This window comes from Terrapene carolina, unplaced genomic scaffold (genome assembly GCF_002925995.2).
Source record: "Terrapene carolina triunguis isolate 2854851 unplaced genomic scaffold, T_m_triunguis-2.0 Scaffold34029, whole genome shotgun sequence".
Classification (NCBI taxonomy): Eukaryota; Metazoa; Chordata; order Testudines; family Emydidae; genus Terrapene; species Terrapene triunguis.
Window position 1 is genome coordinate 4,510,772 of NW_020698380.1, and position 16,496 is coordinate 4,527,267.

The 16,496-nt window shown below is 44.9% G+C and overlaps 1 protein-coding gene across 1 annotated transcript in view; it reads right to left on the bottom strand.

Moving 5' to 3' along the window:
• The window catches only part of LOC113405158 (beta-galactosidase-like), a 57,860-nt gene that overhangs the window by 26,045 nt on the left and 15,319 nt on the right, over positions 1-16,496 (bottom strand). The window contains exons 8-12 of the mRNA XM_029914275.1: positions 11,645-11,825; positions 10,527-10,585; positions 9,669-9,790; positions 9,525-9,565; positions 8,798-8,910 (exon numbers count right to left, since the gene is read on the bottom strand). Of these exons, the coding sequence (XP_029770135.1) occupies positions 8,798-8,910; positions 9,525-9,565; positions 9,669-9,790; positions 10,527-10,585; positions 11,645-11,825 (516 nt within the window). The remainder of the gene's footprint in view (positions 1-8,797; positions 8,911-9,524; positions 9,566-9,668; positions 9,791-10,526; positions 10,586-11,644; positions 11,826-16,496) is intronic.

Sequence of the window (16,496 nt, forward strand, 5' to 3'; positions counted from 1 at the left end):
ATCAGTATGACGTTTGCTTCTTCTCTTTTTATTTGTGACAGGATCTTCAGCAGCAGAAGGAATGAGAGGAAGGCGTATAGAAGGCCCTCGTCCCTTGGAAGAAGAAGAGAGTGTCCAAGGCCAGCCCTGGAGCAGCGGCATGGGCATTTCTTGTTCCGGTAAGTGGCGAACAAGTATCTCGTCAGTGTCCCCTATTGACTGAATATGCTGTGAAGTACTACTGGGTTCATTTCCCACTCGTGGTTACATGAGAACTTGCGACTAAGACTTTCTGCTGTTGTATTCTGCACTCCCGATAGACAGGCCACTGACAAAAGAACATTATGGGAAATGCACCAGTTCCAGAGCTTTAGCACTTCTGCGCAGAGGAGGACAATCTGGTGCCTCCCTGGCAATTTATATAGTACATGCACACGATGTTGTCCATCATGACTTTCCTGTGTGTACCTCTGATCAGTGGAAGAAAAAGTGAACATAAGTGTTCCTGACTGCTCTGAGTTCGAGGAGGTTGATGGGAGAGTTGCCTCCATGGGCGACCATTTTCCCCAAGTCATGAGGTTGTTGAAATGTGCAACCCAATCTATCAGGGATGCTTACGTAGTGAGTAGTAGTGTTGGGGGGGGGGGGACTGTGTGAGTGGGACCCCTGTGCAAACAGTTGTTGAGTCTTTCCACCAATCCAGGGAGCGTTTGACCCAGAAAGGCATTGAGAGAGGTTTGTCTAACCTGCCTTTTTTTGGCCTGTAAACTGAGCTGAACCACATCTGCAGGCACCTCATGTGAAGTCTGGCAGGAGATATTACAAACATGCCCGCCACCACGTGCCCCAGAAGCTGGAGGCAATGTCTGGCCGATGTCTGAGGGCTAGTTTGCACTATCTCTATAAGTGCGGACAGGCTGGGAAATCTGTGCTGTGGAAGGAGCGCTCTCGTTTCCAGTGAGTCGAGATCGCCCCCTATAAATTCCAAGCATTGTACTGGAATTAGGGTCAATTTTTGGATGTTGACTTGTACGCCCGGTTTTGTGAATATGTCCATAGTTCTGTGGGTGGCCCGTAGGGCTTCTTCAAAGGAGCAGGCCTGAGGAGACAGTTGTCTAAGCATGGGTAGATCATGATCCCCTGGGTATGCAGGTGGGCTGCCACGATGGAGAGGACCTTGGAGAATACTCTGGGAGCCAACAAGAGGCCAAAAGGGAGTACTCCATGCTGATACTGATCCTGACCCAGAGTAAATCGGAGGAATTGTCTGTGGGATGGCAGGATCAATATGGGGAAATATGTACTTGAGGGCCGAGAACAAATCTCCCTGTTCCAAAGATGGAATAATCGCCACTAGTGTGACACATCTTGACTTTTTGAGCCTTGATATATTTGTTCCGTGCTCTGAGATCCAGTAAAGGTCTCCAAGCTCCAGTTTTCTTGGGGATCAGGAAATATCAAGAGTAAAAACTTTTGCCTCAGAGATGCAGTGGGACAGGTTCTATGGCTTCTAGGCAGAGGAGTTAATCCAGTCGTAACAGTCTCTCGTGAGAAGGGTCCCTGAAGAGGATTGAATACACATGGGAGATAATTTCCAAAACCCATCTGTTGGATGGATTCCCAGTTGGGACTGAACAGAGCAAGGCCATAACCAAAAGGATGAGAGAGGTTGGAAAGTGGCAGCTGTTGTCAAAGGCAGTGGTCTCTCAGGGCCTCGACCAAGGTGTCAAAACTGATGTTTTGAGGTGGAAGATTGCAATGTTGAGAATTGAGGTCCTGATGGTTTGCACCTCAGAAACGTGGACCTTTTCCCTCTGTGGCTCATAATAGAGTTGTGGGGGGAATTGCAGAGTATGCAGTTTGTGAGAAGACTGAGGGCTACATTCTTTTTTTTTGTCCGGGCGTCTTGATCCCCACTGACCAAAGTGTGGCTCTGGAGTCCTTAAGCGTGTGGAGCGATGCATTGGTCTTCTCAGGAAACAACTTAGAGCCTTCAAAGGGGAGGTCTTCGACAGATATCTGAATCTCCTTTGGGAAACCCAAAAGATGCAACCACGAAGCTCACCGCAACACAACTGCCGTTGAGATGGAACCGGCCACTGTATCAGCCGCATCAAGTGCTGTCTGCAGTGGTGTTTTGGCCACTAACTGCCCCTCATCGATAATGGCTCAGAATTGTTTCCGTTGTGACTCCGGTAGATGATCAGTAAAGATGCTGAATTTGGCATAGTTCCTATAGTCGTGCTTTGCCCTTAAGGCCTAGTAGTTTGCAATTCTGAATTGCAAAGTAGCAGAAGAGTAGGCCTTCCTTCCAAATAAGTCAAGGCACTTCCAATCCCTATCATAAGGGGTGGATCTGGAACGATGTTGGTGGCCACAGGAGTTAACTGCTTATATCACGATGGAATTAGAGGGAGGGTGGGGGAAAAAAATTCCGTATCTGTGGGGAGGGAGGTGTACATAGTACTTTTTAAATCGGCCCTTTTGCCTATTGGTGTGGCCAATGCCGGTGGTTGCCATATGAGCTTAGCTGGGTCCAAAAGCTATCCTCAAGGAGGAGGATGTACATAAAATATCCAGCAGCTTATGGTGAGTCTCTATTATCTCCTCTAGAAGTATTAGTAAGGTATCTGCCACCCTCTTCGTAAGGTCTTGGAAGAGCTTAAAATCATCTGCCATAGATAGTGGAGGGAGCATAACTGTCTCTTCTGAAGGGGAGGAAGAGATGTTAGTATGTGTTAACAACCCCCTCTAGTCCAACCTCCTGCTCCTCCAGGATCTCTTCAGGAGGGTCTGAAGCCGTAGATGCGGTGGCTGTGGGAGAACGCCTCACTGTCTCTTGGTGTGTGACACTAGACGCCCAGGAGAGATGATGCCTATAGGTCACCCACAGATCCCAGTAGGGCATTTGGGGTGGTGGGAAAGGCATGGGTGGCTGAGCCCCATGATTGGTCATACCATGGGGGTTGTCCAGAGCGAGGGTCTGATGGGGAAGGGCCAGCTGGTAGGGTGAGGGAGCATAGTGGGAGTGACAAAGAACCCCCCCTGGAGAAAGAATCTCCTCCTGAACACTGTCCGAATCTCCACTGGAAAGTGGTGGAGCCGATGCTGGGGACCTGGTACTAAGCAGAGGAGACTCTGGTGCCTCAGATACCGTGAGGTTCTTAGAGAATCTAAACTCCTGCAGTGCAGCAGAAACTGGTACCAACAGTGGTTGCCAGTGTTGAGTCGATGGTACCAAAGGGACCAGAAACCTTGGCCACATGAAACAGTCTGATGATGGTTGTCTTGCAGTCATTGGTCCTGGTGCCGTCTGCCTGGAGGTGGTATGATCTAGGCTCCTGTCCCTGACCAGCAGTACCACTGCTTCAGTGCCTGTGCCCATAGGTTCTTTAGGCTTATCAGCGGCATCTGTAGCAGAGGGCCCACACAATCTGTGGGTACTGTGCTTAGACACCTTCAGTACCAAGGAGACTGAACATGCCAGGGATCTCCTCTGGCTGGTTCAGGGCTCACTCTGAGGGCTCAAAGCGCTCTTTTTAAGAGATCTTTCATAGGGAATCTGAGGATTTCTTCCTTGGTTCACCGTCCTTGGAAGTGGAAGGTTGCGGAGATGGCTCACATCACCTGGGAGAGACAGGCTGCGGGTCAGTCGCAAGCTAAAGAGCTCCCTCCATAAGGAGCAGTTTCAGTTTCCGTTTTTTTTCAGAATTTGGCCTTCAGCTGCTGACATGTCTGTGGAACATGGCCCTCGACAAGGCAAAAGACACAGGGAGAATGGCCATCCCATACTGGAATGGCCTCCCTGCAGGAGAGAGAATTCTTAAACCGGGCAGGCCTCTTACTGGGGGCAATCACCAGTATAGCGGGGGGAAAGGGTTAAAGTAAAGAACTTATTTTAAAATTGGTTTTTTTTTTAAATGGGGGAAAAAAAAAAAAAAAAAACTAGGAGACTAAGAAAAGAACAAAAGCACTAAAAACCAGCTAAGAACGCATTTCTAAAGAAGTAAAGTATCCTTGAATAGACTGCTAATTGCTCTGTCTCTAGCCAGGGGCAGTTGAGAAGGAACTGGGGGGGGGGGGGGGTGGCCGGAAAAAAGAAAAATAGCGCCGGGGGGGAGCATGGGGGGGGGGGGGGTTGGAGCACCTGTGCAGGCCAAAAAGACACTGCTACCAAAGATCTCTGATCAGAACCGCGGGGATGCACCTGCACATACACTTACCGTGGAGGGACATTACTTGAAGAATTGCTGCCTTCCATTTAAGATAGTTGTAGTAAACAGTTAAATTCCTTTATGGAACCAGATGAATGAAACAACAGCGGCCTCCACCACAAGGGCACACCTCACCATCCAAAACAAAGGCACATGTAAGCAAAGAGGTTGCGCTGGCTGTGGTTCTGTGAAGGTCTGCGTGTCTCTGAAAGAGTGGGAGTAACGCCACAGAAGGAGACCAAAGTCTGGTCTCCTCTGAAAAGTTAGGTTGACATAACTACAGCACTCAGGCATGTGAAACCGTCCTAACTCCCAATATAGATACACCTTGTCATAAATATAAAGGGAAAGGTAACAACCTTTATGTATGCAGTAACATAAATCCTTCCTGACCAGACATATAGAATCACTTACCTGTAAGGGGTTAATCAGTTCAATTAACCTAGTTGGCACATGACTAGAAGGACCAAAGGGGAAAGAAGATACGTTCAAATCTGAGGGGGGATGGGGCGGGAGGTTTTGTTTGTGCTCTCTTTGTTGGTTCCCTCTTGGGACAAAGAAAGAGACCAAGCAGGTAACCCAGCTCCTAAAAAGATTCTGAACTGATACAATTTCTGTAATTTTTAGATGTAAGTAATAGTGAGGAAATGCATTAGATTATCTTTTGTTTTAGCTTGTGAATTTTCCCTATGCTAAGAGGGAGGTTTATTCCTGTTTTTGTAACTTTGAAGTTGAGCCTAGAGGGGAATCCTCTGTGTTTTAAATCTTTTCATTTACCCTGTAGAGTTATCTTCCATCCTGATTTTGCAGGTGTGATTCTTTTACTTTTTTTTTTTTAATAAAATTCTTCTTCTAAGAACCTGATTGATTTTCAGTGTCCTAAAAACCAGAGATTTGGTCTGTGCTCACTTTGTTAACCTATCGGTTGGTATATTATTCTCAAGCCCCGCCAGGAAAGGGGGTGAAAGGGCATGGGGGGATATTTTGGGGGAAGATAGGGCTCCAAGTGGCCTCTCCCTGAATGTCTCTTTAAATCACTTGATGATAGCAGCAATACCGTCCAAGGACAAGGAAAGGAATTTGTGCCTTGGGGAAGTTTTAACCTAAGATGATGAAATATAAGCTGAGGGAGTCTTTCATGCGGGTCCCCACATCTGCACCCTAGAGTTCAGAGTTGGGAGGGAACCCTGACACACCTAGATTGACAAAAGAATGCTACTGGTACTTGAGGAGACAGAACTCCTACAGCGATGGAAAAACTCCTTCCGTCCACGCAGTCTGCAGCTACGCCATGTGGTTATGTAGTAGTAAGATTTTATGTTTGTATTTTGTATAATTTAGAATGAAGGATAAAGAATAATAATGTAGCATGTATGAAATGTATTGGTGTATGATTTGACCATATCCTGCCAGCCACCCTTTCTGAAAGCAGAAAGGAATGGCCTAACGGGCCATTGGTAGAGATGCATCAGCCAGAATCTGTGGCTGTGCTGATTTCAAGGCAGTGACAGACCTTTTACGGTCACCACTTAGTTGGGCCTTGGCTACACTTGTGAATTACAGCACAATAAAGCCTCCCAGAGCGCTGTACCTCACTCTCCGTCCACACTGGCAAGGCACGTACAGCGCTGTATCTCCGTGGCTACAGCGCTGCTGGTACTCCACCTCCCAGAGAGGAATAACGTTTGCTGCGCCTTGGCTACAACTCCCGGGTATCAGTGTGAACGAGGAGTTAATTTACTGCTCTGTGATAATCCCCTTATCAAGTGGCCACTCTTCTCATTGTTGTGATCGGCTGCAGGAATGCGGAAGTGCCTTCAAAGCTCCATTTCAGAGAGAAAAAGCAAACATTTTTCTGTTTACTTTGAGTGAGTGAGTGAGAAGCAGGGGGAGAGGGGAGTGTGAACTTACAAGATAGTGTGCTGACACACTCCAAAAACCCACTCTCTCTCCCCCCACACTCCACCACCACGCCTTTTTAAAGGCACGTTGCAGCCACTTGAATGCTGGGATAGCTGCCCATAATGCACTGCTCCCAATGCAGCTGGGAATGCTGCAAATGTGGCCACGACAGTGCGCTGGCAGCTGTCAGTGTGGACAGACTGCAGCGCTTTCCCTACTCAGCTGTACGAAGGCGGGTTTAACTCACAGCGCTGTACAGCTACAAGTGTAGCCATACCCTTAGTTGTAGGTTTAGCATTTTAAAATAAGTAAAAGAATGCAATGGTTGTTTTACTCTTGCATTGCAATTTGATGTTCCTGTTCAAATGTTCTGAGTAAATCAATTCCGTTTTGTGTGTGAGGTGTGTGTGTGTTAAAAGATAAGCGTGGAGGTCATCACCAGACCAAATGTTCTAGGGAGGAACCGAAGACAGACACAAGGGCGCCAGGAGGTTGCAACACGTCCCTGTTGAAATGTCAGAGGAGGGCAGATTGACGACTCTAAAGATGAGACAGGCACCTATCAATGGGGACAAGATAGCTGTAATCAAAACAAGCATGGGGTAACTCCCTAAGAAACTTGATGAAAGAACAAGATAAAGGATGAAACAATAATTTAAGAAAACAACCACTTGTCAAACAACAACTGATTACAGCATGACGGTGCAAAACTCATTGGTCCCAATGAAGAAAAATCACTATATAAAACAGGGTGCCTTGCCATGAAACTTTGGGTTCATCCTGCCAAGACTTCCCCAGAGCATCATGTCAGGACCAACAGAACCCGGCTCCTCCCTACGTGTGATCAACCTTGCTGGGCACTACATTGATCCGGACTCTGGAAGCAAAGAAGCACCAGAACAGACCAAGGGAATCAGGGGCAGAAAAGCCAGGAGGCAGTCAGAACAAGTAGCATATTTTTAAAAGCCAAACTGAAGCAGCTTGTCCACTGGACCATGACAAAGCAATCCCTACATCTGACATATCTCCCTGCCAAGTTTCAACCACTTCATTGGCAGAGCTGTTAAAAGAAAGAATAATTTACATCTCTAGATAATGGCATAACTCCACTTCTTCCTCTCTCTCTGTACTTGAAAATGGCTCAACCAATTCTGCTCAAGCTTTCATAAAATCCACTCCAAACAATTTTCACACTAGGGAAGGAACCAAACATGGATCGTTTAAGACCAAAAGCAGAAAGTTATAAGCAACTGAAAGAGGCCTGTTAGGACAGGAAAACAGACAACGACCCCCCACACACACCTCTCCGCCCTCCCTCCCCCCCAAAAAGCCTATAGGGGCTCACTACATGTATGCTTACAACAAATCTGTCATTTTGAAAGCAGATAAACAGGACAACTCTCTTTTTAAACATAACTTTACCTCAAAATGTGATTGAGCAGATAGATTGTTATTGGCTGAGAACCCACAGCACAGACAGGAAGACTTTGTTTAGATACTATGGATATGCAGGGTAAAAGCTAAACAAACCACAGTGTAAAAGTTGCATACACCAGTCTGGCCTACCAAAATTGACAGTGCTTATGCCAACACTTCAGATCCTATCAAAACCAGCTCTCTGCATGAAGTTGTATCTCCCGCAGTTCACATGCATGCAAACACTAAAGATCACATTTCAGATAGGCACGCACTTTAATTAAGGAACTCAAGAGCAGTACTTTTTTTGTGACGTTCATTGGCAAGGGAAGCCACACAAAGATGTGAGACTGAGGTGAACTATACTCTAAGGGAGGCAATAGAAAGCTATCAAAATGTGATGAGACTTGGCAAGTTAAGCTTGGGAAAAATACAGAAGGTTATGAGAGACTGTTCTACAGTAGCCTTTCAATGGAGACAAAAATAAACCCAACTTGACTTGTGCTTAAACACAGAGAGGGGCCCAAAGCAAATACTTGGATTGAACAGTCTTGAATTCTGGGGCGTTCAAAACCCAGATTCAAATTCCACAGCTCAGCCTCATCTCGTTTGTAAAGTTATGAAGGGAAAATCTGTTCATCGGAGTAAGCTTTCCCACTCTTAGAGACCCCAAACACCAGAGTGCACAACATAAAGTTTGGAAGCAGACTTTGGGTGATTTTTTACACAATAATCAAAGAACTCAATAGCAGCAAAAAGCAGCAGCGTATTTCAACACCTGAAGTGGATAATAAATAAGTTGGCAGATTTTTTTTTTATAATGTCAACAGATAACATCTACATTTATTTTTAAGCATTTTTCCCCAATTTTTATCTATTTAAATTTTTCACAGTTGGGGCAATTATGGAGGAGTCAAACAATAACTATCTAAGGACAGCAGAGATTTAGATTCAAAAAGTTAAAGCTTTATAACCTCTAAATCACAGATTGTCAACATCATCTGTCAAAATATGCAAAGTAAACATCCTTAAATCAAAGTCTAAATAAGTCCTCAAGCAGCACTTTTCTAACTTTGCCTATCTGTACATTTCTGTTCTTATCTTTTTTCATTGGTTTGTGTGTGCTCAGTGAAATCGACATTTACTGATAAAAAACCTAAACCTTCCAAACCTAGTAATAAATCAGGAGGCAACCCACACCCATGCAAAACCAAGAGAGCTCACACAATAAGCTAGTGAGGTTTTAAAGAAACATTCTAAAAGCCATGTCTTTTATAAACACTCACCCTACCAATGACTTCTCTCAGAGCAAAATATTTGTCAGTGAGGTCCCCTGCTTCACTCAGTGGAGCGTCATAGTCATAACTAGTAGGCTGTGATGAATATGGCATGTTTGCCCCTGTGAAAATCAAAAATTAAGCAATTAAAAACAATTGATGGAGCTTCTCCAGTCCCCTCCCCAATGGGATAGTTTTTTAGACTTGTTTCTTTCCACCCACAAATTTCTTTGTTAATAGCAAGATCTCTAAGTCTAGTGGTTCAGGTTGGGTTCCCTTCAGGAAACCATCCCTATTCAGGACAGAACTTAAGCACTTGCTTACATTTCATTGAAGTCTGTCAGAGTTAAGCACATGCTTAAGGAACGCCCTGAATTGGAATGGATTTATGCATATGCTTAAGTGTGTTCCTGAATGAGGGCTTTGGATAATGAAGTGGTGATTAGCAGAGATGTAGTGCTGCTGAAGTATCGCTCCTGCACCTGAAATATAGGAGGTGATATGCTCCAGCACTTTTTAATTCAAGGACTCCTTGTCACCCAATCCTCCTTCCCCACTGGCATTTAAAATACTTATCTGTGTGTCTTAAGAAAATGAATATAGAATTGATTTAGGACATGGCGGACCTAGAGGCTGAAGGTTTAGACTGTGTGTAATTTGTAATATACTGTAAATGACAGGTGTAGGCCTCACCTGTAATTGGAAAGCAAGTCATTTTTTTCAAATTGTTCCTTACCATTCCAATAGGCAAAATTGGTTCCACCTATAAACATGTACCTAAAAAGAAAAACAAATAAAGCCAATCAAACCAGGCTTTGCTGACTGCCTCCTTACTCTCATTTTTCATTAAAAACAAATCCTCTCTTGAACATGCACTTACATGTTAACGTTAGCGCCACGTGCCAGGATTTCATCAAGAGTTTTAGCTATCCTATTTGTTGGCACAACAGAATGAGGGTGACCCCAGTGATCCAGCCAGCCAGTGTAGAACTCAGAGTTTACCTGCCCGGGGTGAAATGTGGAGAGTTGGGGAGAGAACATGAAAAGCAGGGGAGGGGAGTGGGGGGGAAAGAGTAATATAAAAAGGAAGCAATATCAGAATTGGAGGTTAAGTTATTTTAAGCTCAATTTATGTCATTAGCAATAAGAAAAAAAGCAGCTAAGTGCATTTGATTCATATTCAAATAATTACTGTAAATACAGTGAAATATGTTAAATGCCACAGGAGATGAGGTAGCCCTTTAGTTAAGATTAAGTCCTTCTCTCAGAGTGGCTAAGGCATCAAAATGGCTCCTAATCAGCTCACATCCCATTAACTTGTGTAAAAATCTATGCTAGTTAAAAACAGGATGCAGTTTTTTAACCTGCTCTATTAATTCTGCCTCTAACTTCCGCTCCCACACACACTTGACTCATTCATCTAAACATCTCTACTGCTTTGTACATACTTTCCTAGGCTTGGAAAAATCAAGACAAATTGGGATCTTCTGAGGCCAAAAAAATACTCCACAGAACAGCAGTCAGGGATTACAGAGCAGCAGCATGGAACAGACATGTACAGAGAAACTGTCCCCAACCTCTGCCTCACTATGAAACAAGAGTTCCAATGTCCCATGAACCCAGGCACCCCCAGCAGCACAAACAACAAGCACTGCTGCTGTCAACCCCTCGGTTTTCATTACTATCATAAAATTAAGAACATATGGAAATTTAAAAAAAAAAAACAAAAAAAACATACCAAGGGGCCTCTGGGTTCACTGCCTCTTTGAGTTAAAAATGCTGCTGTGACATTACCACCTGCAAATAAAAAACAAAACTGAGCTGCAATATTCATGCTATTTCAGTGCTTTGCCTTCAGCAGAAACTGGGATGCTGTACCGCTCTCCCCTGTATCAGCAACAACCTAGGTGGAAATCTGGGCCTAAATTTTCAGAAGAGGCTAGTGATTTTGTGTGCCCAACTTGAGGCAACAGAAATGGGCCTACTTATCTGAGTGTGGGTGCTCAGTGCTTTCTGAAAACCAAGCCCCTTTCAGAAGCCTCAAGCTGAACACCAGAACTAAGGCACCCAAAAATCACTTGTTATTTTTAAAAATGTAGGCCTTAGTTTAAAGTAGATTTATTTGTGGGAAGTGTAAAAGTCAGGGAATTGGCAAATCAGATTTGGAGTTTCACCTCTAAGTCACTGGTCTGAAAGCCAAGAGTGACTGAAAGTCATTACTATTTGATGGATGACCTCCAGGAAATGGGAGGTGTGAGAGATGTGGATTTTTTCAATTAATAAATGGACTGAGACTACAAACATACCTTACCACAAAGGACAATTCACAAGGGAGGTCCCAAGTTGAAGGCACTTGGAAACTGAACTACATTCACATTGGACTGAGGCCCAGGAAACCTCCCATACTGCCAAGGCATTATGGGATGACAAAGTCTCCTGTTCGGACTGGGCACTTTTCACAAGCATAACACTCACTTAATTCTGCACGCTTACAATACCACAGATTGGGGCAATGTGTCCCATTTTAACTATGTTCTGCAGCACTAGATTTTCTTCAGAGTAACGCAAGGTGATAATCTGATGGAGCTGAAATTTGGGCTGGACTAAGAGCCCTTGGAAAAACTGCTGAGCACTGCTATATTTTTTCAGTAGGTTTGCATTGTAAAGAGACCAGACTGGTCCCAGAGGAGAAGCCCTCGTGAATCGCACCAGCTGGCTCCCTCTATATGTTTAAGAATATATCAAATGACAATATGTAGATCACCACTTAAACCCAGGAGTCAGGGAGACCATCAACTTAGCTACAAGCGAACAAACATTGGCCTAGTTATCTTGCTACGAACAGCTGCCACTAACCTGGTGCAAAGTCCACCGTTGCATAAAGACCCTGCAGAGCTCCACATCTCAAGTAATGTTTGCTTGCCCCATCTGTTGTAAACAGTACCACCTCATCTCCAAGATGGTGATGGAAGAGCTTCTGAAGGTAACGAAGGTAATCGTAATCACAGGCAAAGTAGCTTCCATATTCATTTTCAACCTATGCAATAAAAATAATAGATCAGCAGCAAAGCTGACATTTGATAACCAGGCCTGCACCCTTCACGGGGAGACAACTTTTCATATTGAAAATAGAAAAGCCACTCAATGTGACACCATGAAAGCCTGACCTAGATTGCCTCCTCCTTGCAGAGAGACAATGAAAGCCCAACAGAAACTCCAGAGAAGATGCATGGGATGAGGGGAGAAGATGCCACACCGGCAGCATCATTCTTCTCACCTCCCAGAAGCCTGTCTTGCAGGAGCTCCACAGCTATCTGGAGAGGGGTTGTATCCCAAAGCATCAACCTCCCAATTCTACAAGAATGCCCTGGCTTAGCTAATGCTGGCTTAAACAACGTTAGTCTAAGCGCTGTCTCACTCGTAAACGGTGTGCCCCAAGTACAACAGACAAAGCTCTATTGTAGCTCTGCTAACATGGGGATGGGAAGAGATGTGTTAATTTTGATGGAATAAATGGGCCTACAGAGTCAAAGAAGTTAAACACGATCCTGTCACTGCACAACACTAGACAGTTGAACCCCCGAACCATGTTTAAGTACAGAGATCTCGGCCTGCTTAGTCCTGTGGCAAATGCACCAGTATTAAAAAAAATCTTTAAACCTTTTACTAAAGATACTGAAAAGGAAAAAAGGTAATAGCATTTGAAATGCCCAAATTAAAGCCTGACTTAATACTTTACAATATCCCTTATTCCCTGTAGAGAGCTTTTATAGGGGAAAAAACCCATTTGCCAGTTTTTAGATAGTATCAACTATTCTTTTTGAGGAACAGAGAAGCATGTTGAGATGAACTGGAGCTGTTGTTATTGCTGCTGTTGCTGAAGTCCGACCCTGTTTAAGTAAAGCGAAAACAAGGCTCACATGCAAAATGGGAGTGAAAGGAACAGCAAAGGTAGAAAATGCAACTTCTGTCTCTGGTGCTGATTTTCACTTGCAATCCCACTGCTGGAGAAACACAGGCCCAGCACACAGTCATTCCAAGACCTGGAAAACTTGTAGCAGCAGTGGGTTGTTTAAGGCATTGCTTTTGGTTGCCTTACTGGGCACAGGCTCATAGCATTGTTGCAAGAGATGCTGTCTTGTTTGGCTAAGCCAAACTCTTAGTAAACAGAAGGCAAAGGAAGAGAGAGAGGAAAAAGAAGAAATAAGGTGGGGAAGGAGGACACATGGAGCGCAGTGACAGCAGAAACCAAAGTTCCATATGCCAGGTAGCATTAGGGATTTAGCCAGAGGTGGTGGTGTCATCTGGGTCCCTCTCTCTGGCCTGGACTGGTCAGGACCTCTCTCAGAATCAGGATGGTGAAGGTCTAACAGAGTCATGGCACATTCCAGGGTCCCTGGAGATGGTGGGGTTGGCAGTCATGATAACAAAGCTCGCTCCTTTCAGTCAACCCATCTTCTAGCCTATTTGAGCCTCCCCAAAGTCTCTTTTTAAGTACTCCAAAAGGGAATAAAGGGTGGAGTAACCCATCCCCTCATTATTTTGTTCACCAATTAGGCCTAATTTCCAACATACCAGTTTTAGTTAATTCATTTCTGGTTCCATTCGCCTCTTGTTTACCAATCGTGATATTAACACAGTCCTTGGGTGGTATTATTAGACCTTTTCGCTTAGTCTAACCCAGTATTTTTGTCTCGCTTTTATATTTTTTTATAAAAACAACGGTAACAAAAATTCAACTCAAACTATTATAAAGAGTTGTTTTTATGGACATATCCATGTAATGTTATAGGCCTAGTGTGGATGAAGCGTACTTGATGTGAGTTGCATGTTGACAACCGAAGCAAGAATTTGAGGTTTTAAGCAGTCAAGAGTTGTTTGTGAAAAATAACTTTATTATGAGATAGATAAGGAAATATTGGGAGCGTTGCCATGCCAATGTATCTGCTGCAATTGTAAACCAGAACTGGGGAAAGAGGAACATCTTGGGCCTGGGACTGTTTCTAAACATCTTGGGTTTTGGCAATTTGCCCAGGACTGTCTCTTTAAAATTGCCCACACAACTGATGACATGACGGAGTGGATTATAAATGATGTTCGATACACTCACAATTTGGAGTCATTCGTGGATCCAGAGCCCTGTTTAGTTTAAGATGTGGTGCACAACAACAGAGCTCTAGAGGAGTTCTGGAGCCAGTGCAGGGAGGCCAGAGTTTCCATGGGGATGGCTAGGGACTGCACTTCCCCAAGGATTTTGGCAGCTGTATAACTTTTGGCGAGTAGGATCCTCAGCTAGATCCACAGGAAGGAACCCCTTGTCCTGCCCCTAAGCCAAGGAAACAATGCCAGGGAAACACCTCAAAGGAAACTTCTGAATTTCCAATTATTCCTGCACAGAGGGCAATTTGGCCCAAAATGTTTTATTGAATACACACACACCGTACATAAAGTAACTTGAAGATTGTGTTTTATTACACATTTTGCCTGCGTGATGGGGCGTCTGCCCCACACTGGTGGAGAAAGGATTAAAAGCAGCCCTGGGGAGGCTGCGCAGCAGACAGCCTATCAGTGAGGGGCTGCAAGGAGCAGCCAATCAGGGCAGAGAAGGTTCATATATAAAGACAGCTACAGGGCAGAGGAGTCAGTTCCCTCTTGGGAGCCCAGGCAGAAAGGACTGGGTCCCTGAAGGGCTGAGGGAACCGCCAGCACCCTGAATAGAGCAGGGCTGGGTTAGGGGAGCAAGAGGGAGCTCCAGCCTGACTGGCTTAAAGACTGAAGCCCGGATATAGGGGCAGAGAAGGTGCTAGGGCTACGGGGAAGTGGCCCAGGGAAATGGATGGTGGGGGGTTAAGGGAGACGCAGTGCATGGCTGCCGCCTAGAGGGTCCCTGGGTCGGGACCTGGAGTAGAGGGTAGGCCCGGGTCTCCCCCCCTCCGCCCCCCACTTGCCACTGAGGGGAGTGGCCAGTGAAGGGCTGCAGTTTGCCAATGAGGCAAGTGGCTGGACAGAGGACTGCTGCTCCCCCGGAAGTGCGGGGGCGGGGGAATGGAATGGGGCACGGCCGGAGGGCTGTGTCCTGAAGAGGACATCGCAATCCTTGAGGCGACGTGGGTCCGGAGCAGAAGTGATGGCAGGCGAGACACCACCGGAGGAGGGCGCCCTGCGATAAGACTGAGCTAATTCCCAGAACGACCAGCAGGAGGCCACAATGACAGCCTGTAGGCATAATAACTCCACCCTTGCTGATGTGTCAGAGTGGCCTCTCATCCCGTCGCACAAGAGTCAGGGAGTTTCAAATAACCTGTGCTCAGCTACGTTCTCCACGTTGCGCTCTTAAAGAGTTTAGGAAAGTAAGCGACTTGCATGCATGCATAGTAAGGTATTTTCAAGTGTTTCTAACTAAACCAAGTTTCCTCAGAAACTTGACAGAGGCACCACTCTCCATTGCCTACACCAAGACTGAGGATTAAGAGTCAGCTTGAATGATTCCTTATTATTAGAATTACTGTTTGTATTGTGGTGAAGGCTAAAGCCCTCAGCCGCGGTCATGGCTGCACTGTGTTAGCACACTGTAAGATCTTCAAGACTAGGGACTGTCTAAATGTAGAAGAGGAAAGGTGTCTCTCAGGCTTACCTGAATCAATTACCAAAGTCTGAACAGAAAAATAAAATTAAGAAAATAACCCTCTGGCCAAGACTGTGAAATTTCAACCCCAAAAGGTAGCCAGGAGGCAATTCAGGCGGGGCACGTTGTTCTGATTGTTAATCACATAAAAGCAGCTCGGTAAGCACTTCTACTTGATTGTTCTCACCTTCCACGTCTGCCTCCGCTTCACTTCCTTCACCTAGGGCTGAAGCTTCAGTTGAATTCTGCCCTTCTTAAAGGGGCCCAGCTGACACTGCAGGCTTTTTAATTAAAAAGAGCAAGTCTATCATTTGCAGTGCAAGCTTCCCCATGTTAAGCCATCCATTGGCCTCAGCCATGTTCTGGAGAGTCCATCTGAAGTCAGGAAGGTAATAAGTTCTCGAAAGGCAAAGGCATGAATTGGTAGGGGGACTGAGCAACGATGCCATTTGTGATGAAGACACTACTAGGGACCTGACTGAGATGAGGAACTCATTTGTCATAGATCCCTGAACAGCTTTCAGATGATAATATGTTTCTCTCACTACTAATTCATTTATTGATAGGCCTTGGTATAGCCGCCAGCATCACAGAACTGGAGTGATTTTTGACTAGCTATCAACAGACTTTCTCAAGCTATTTCAGAGTCCGGTATATGGATACCTGGTTAAAACTGCTAACTTTTGCCTTTAGCAGATGATTTGTCTTAGCTTTGACTCTATATCCCCTAAGTGTAGTCATAAATAGTGAGTTTGGGGCTCTTGCAAATTATCTCAGCCAGTTTCTTAAAATGTAAATATATAATAAGTTGCAAAAGCTTTCTTTAACAACAAAAGTATAATTCATAAAGTGCTAATGTGGTTATGAAAATAAAGCAGTTCATAATATTGAAGTATCAGGGGGTAGTCGTGTTAGTCTGTATCTACAAAAACAACAAGGAGTCTGGTGGCACCTTAAAGACTAACGGATTTACTTGGGCATAAGCTTTCGTGGGCAAAAACCTCACTTCTTCAGATCTGAACAAGTGAGGTTTTTACCCACGAAAGCTTATGCCCAAGTAAATCCGTTAGTCTTTAAGGTGCC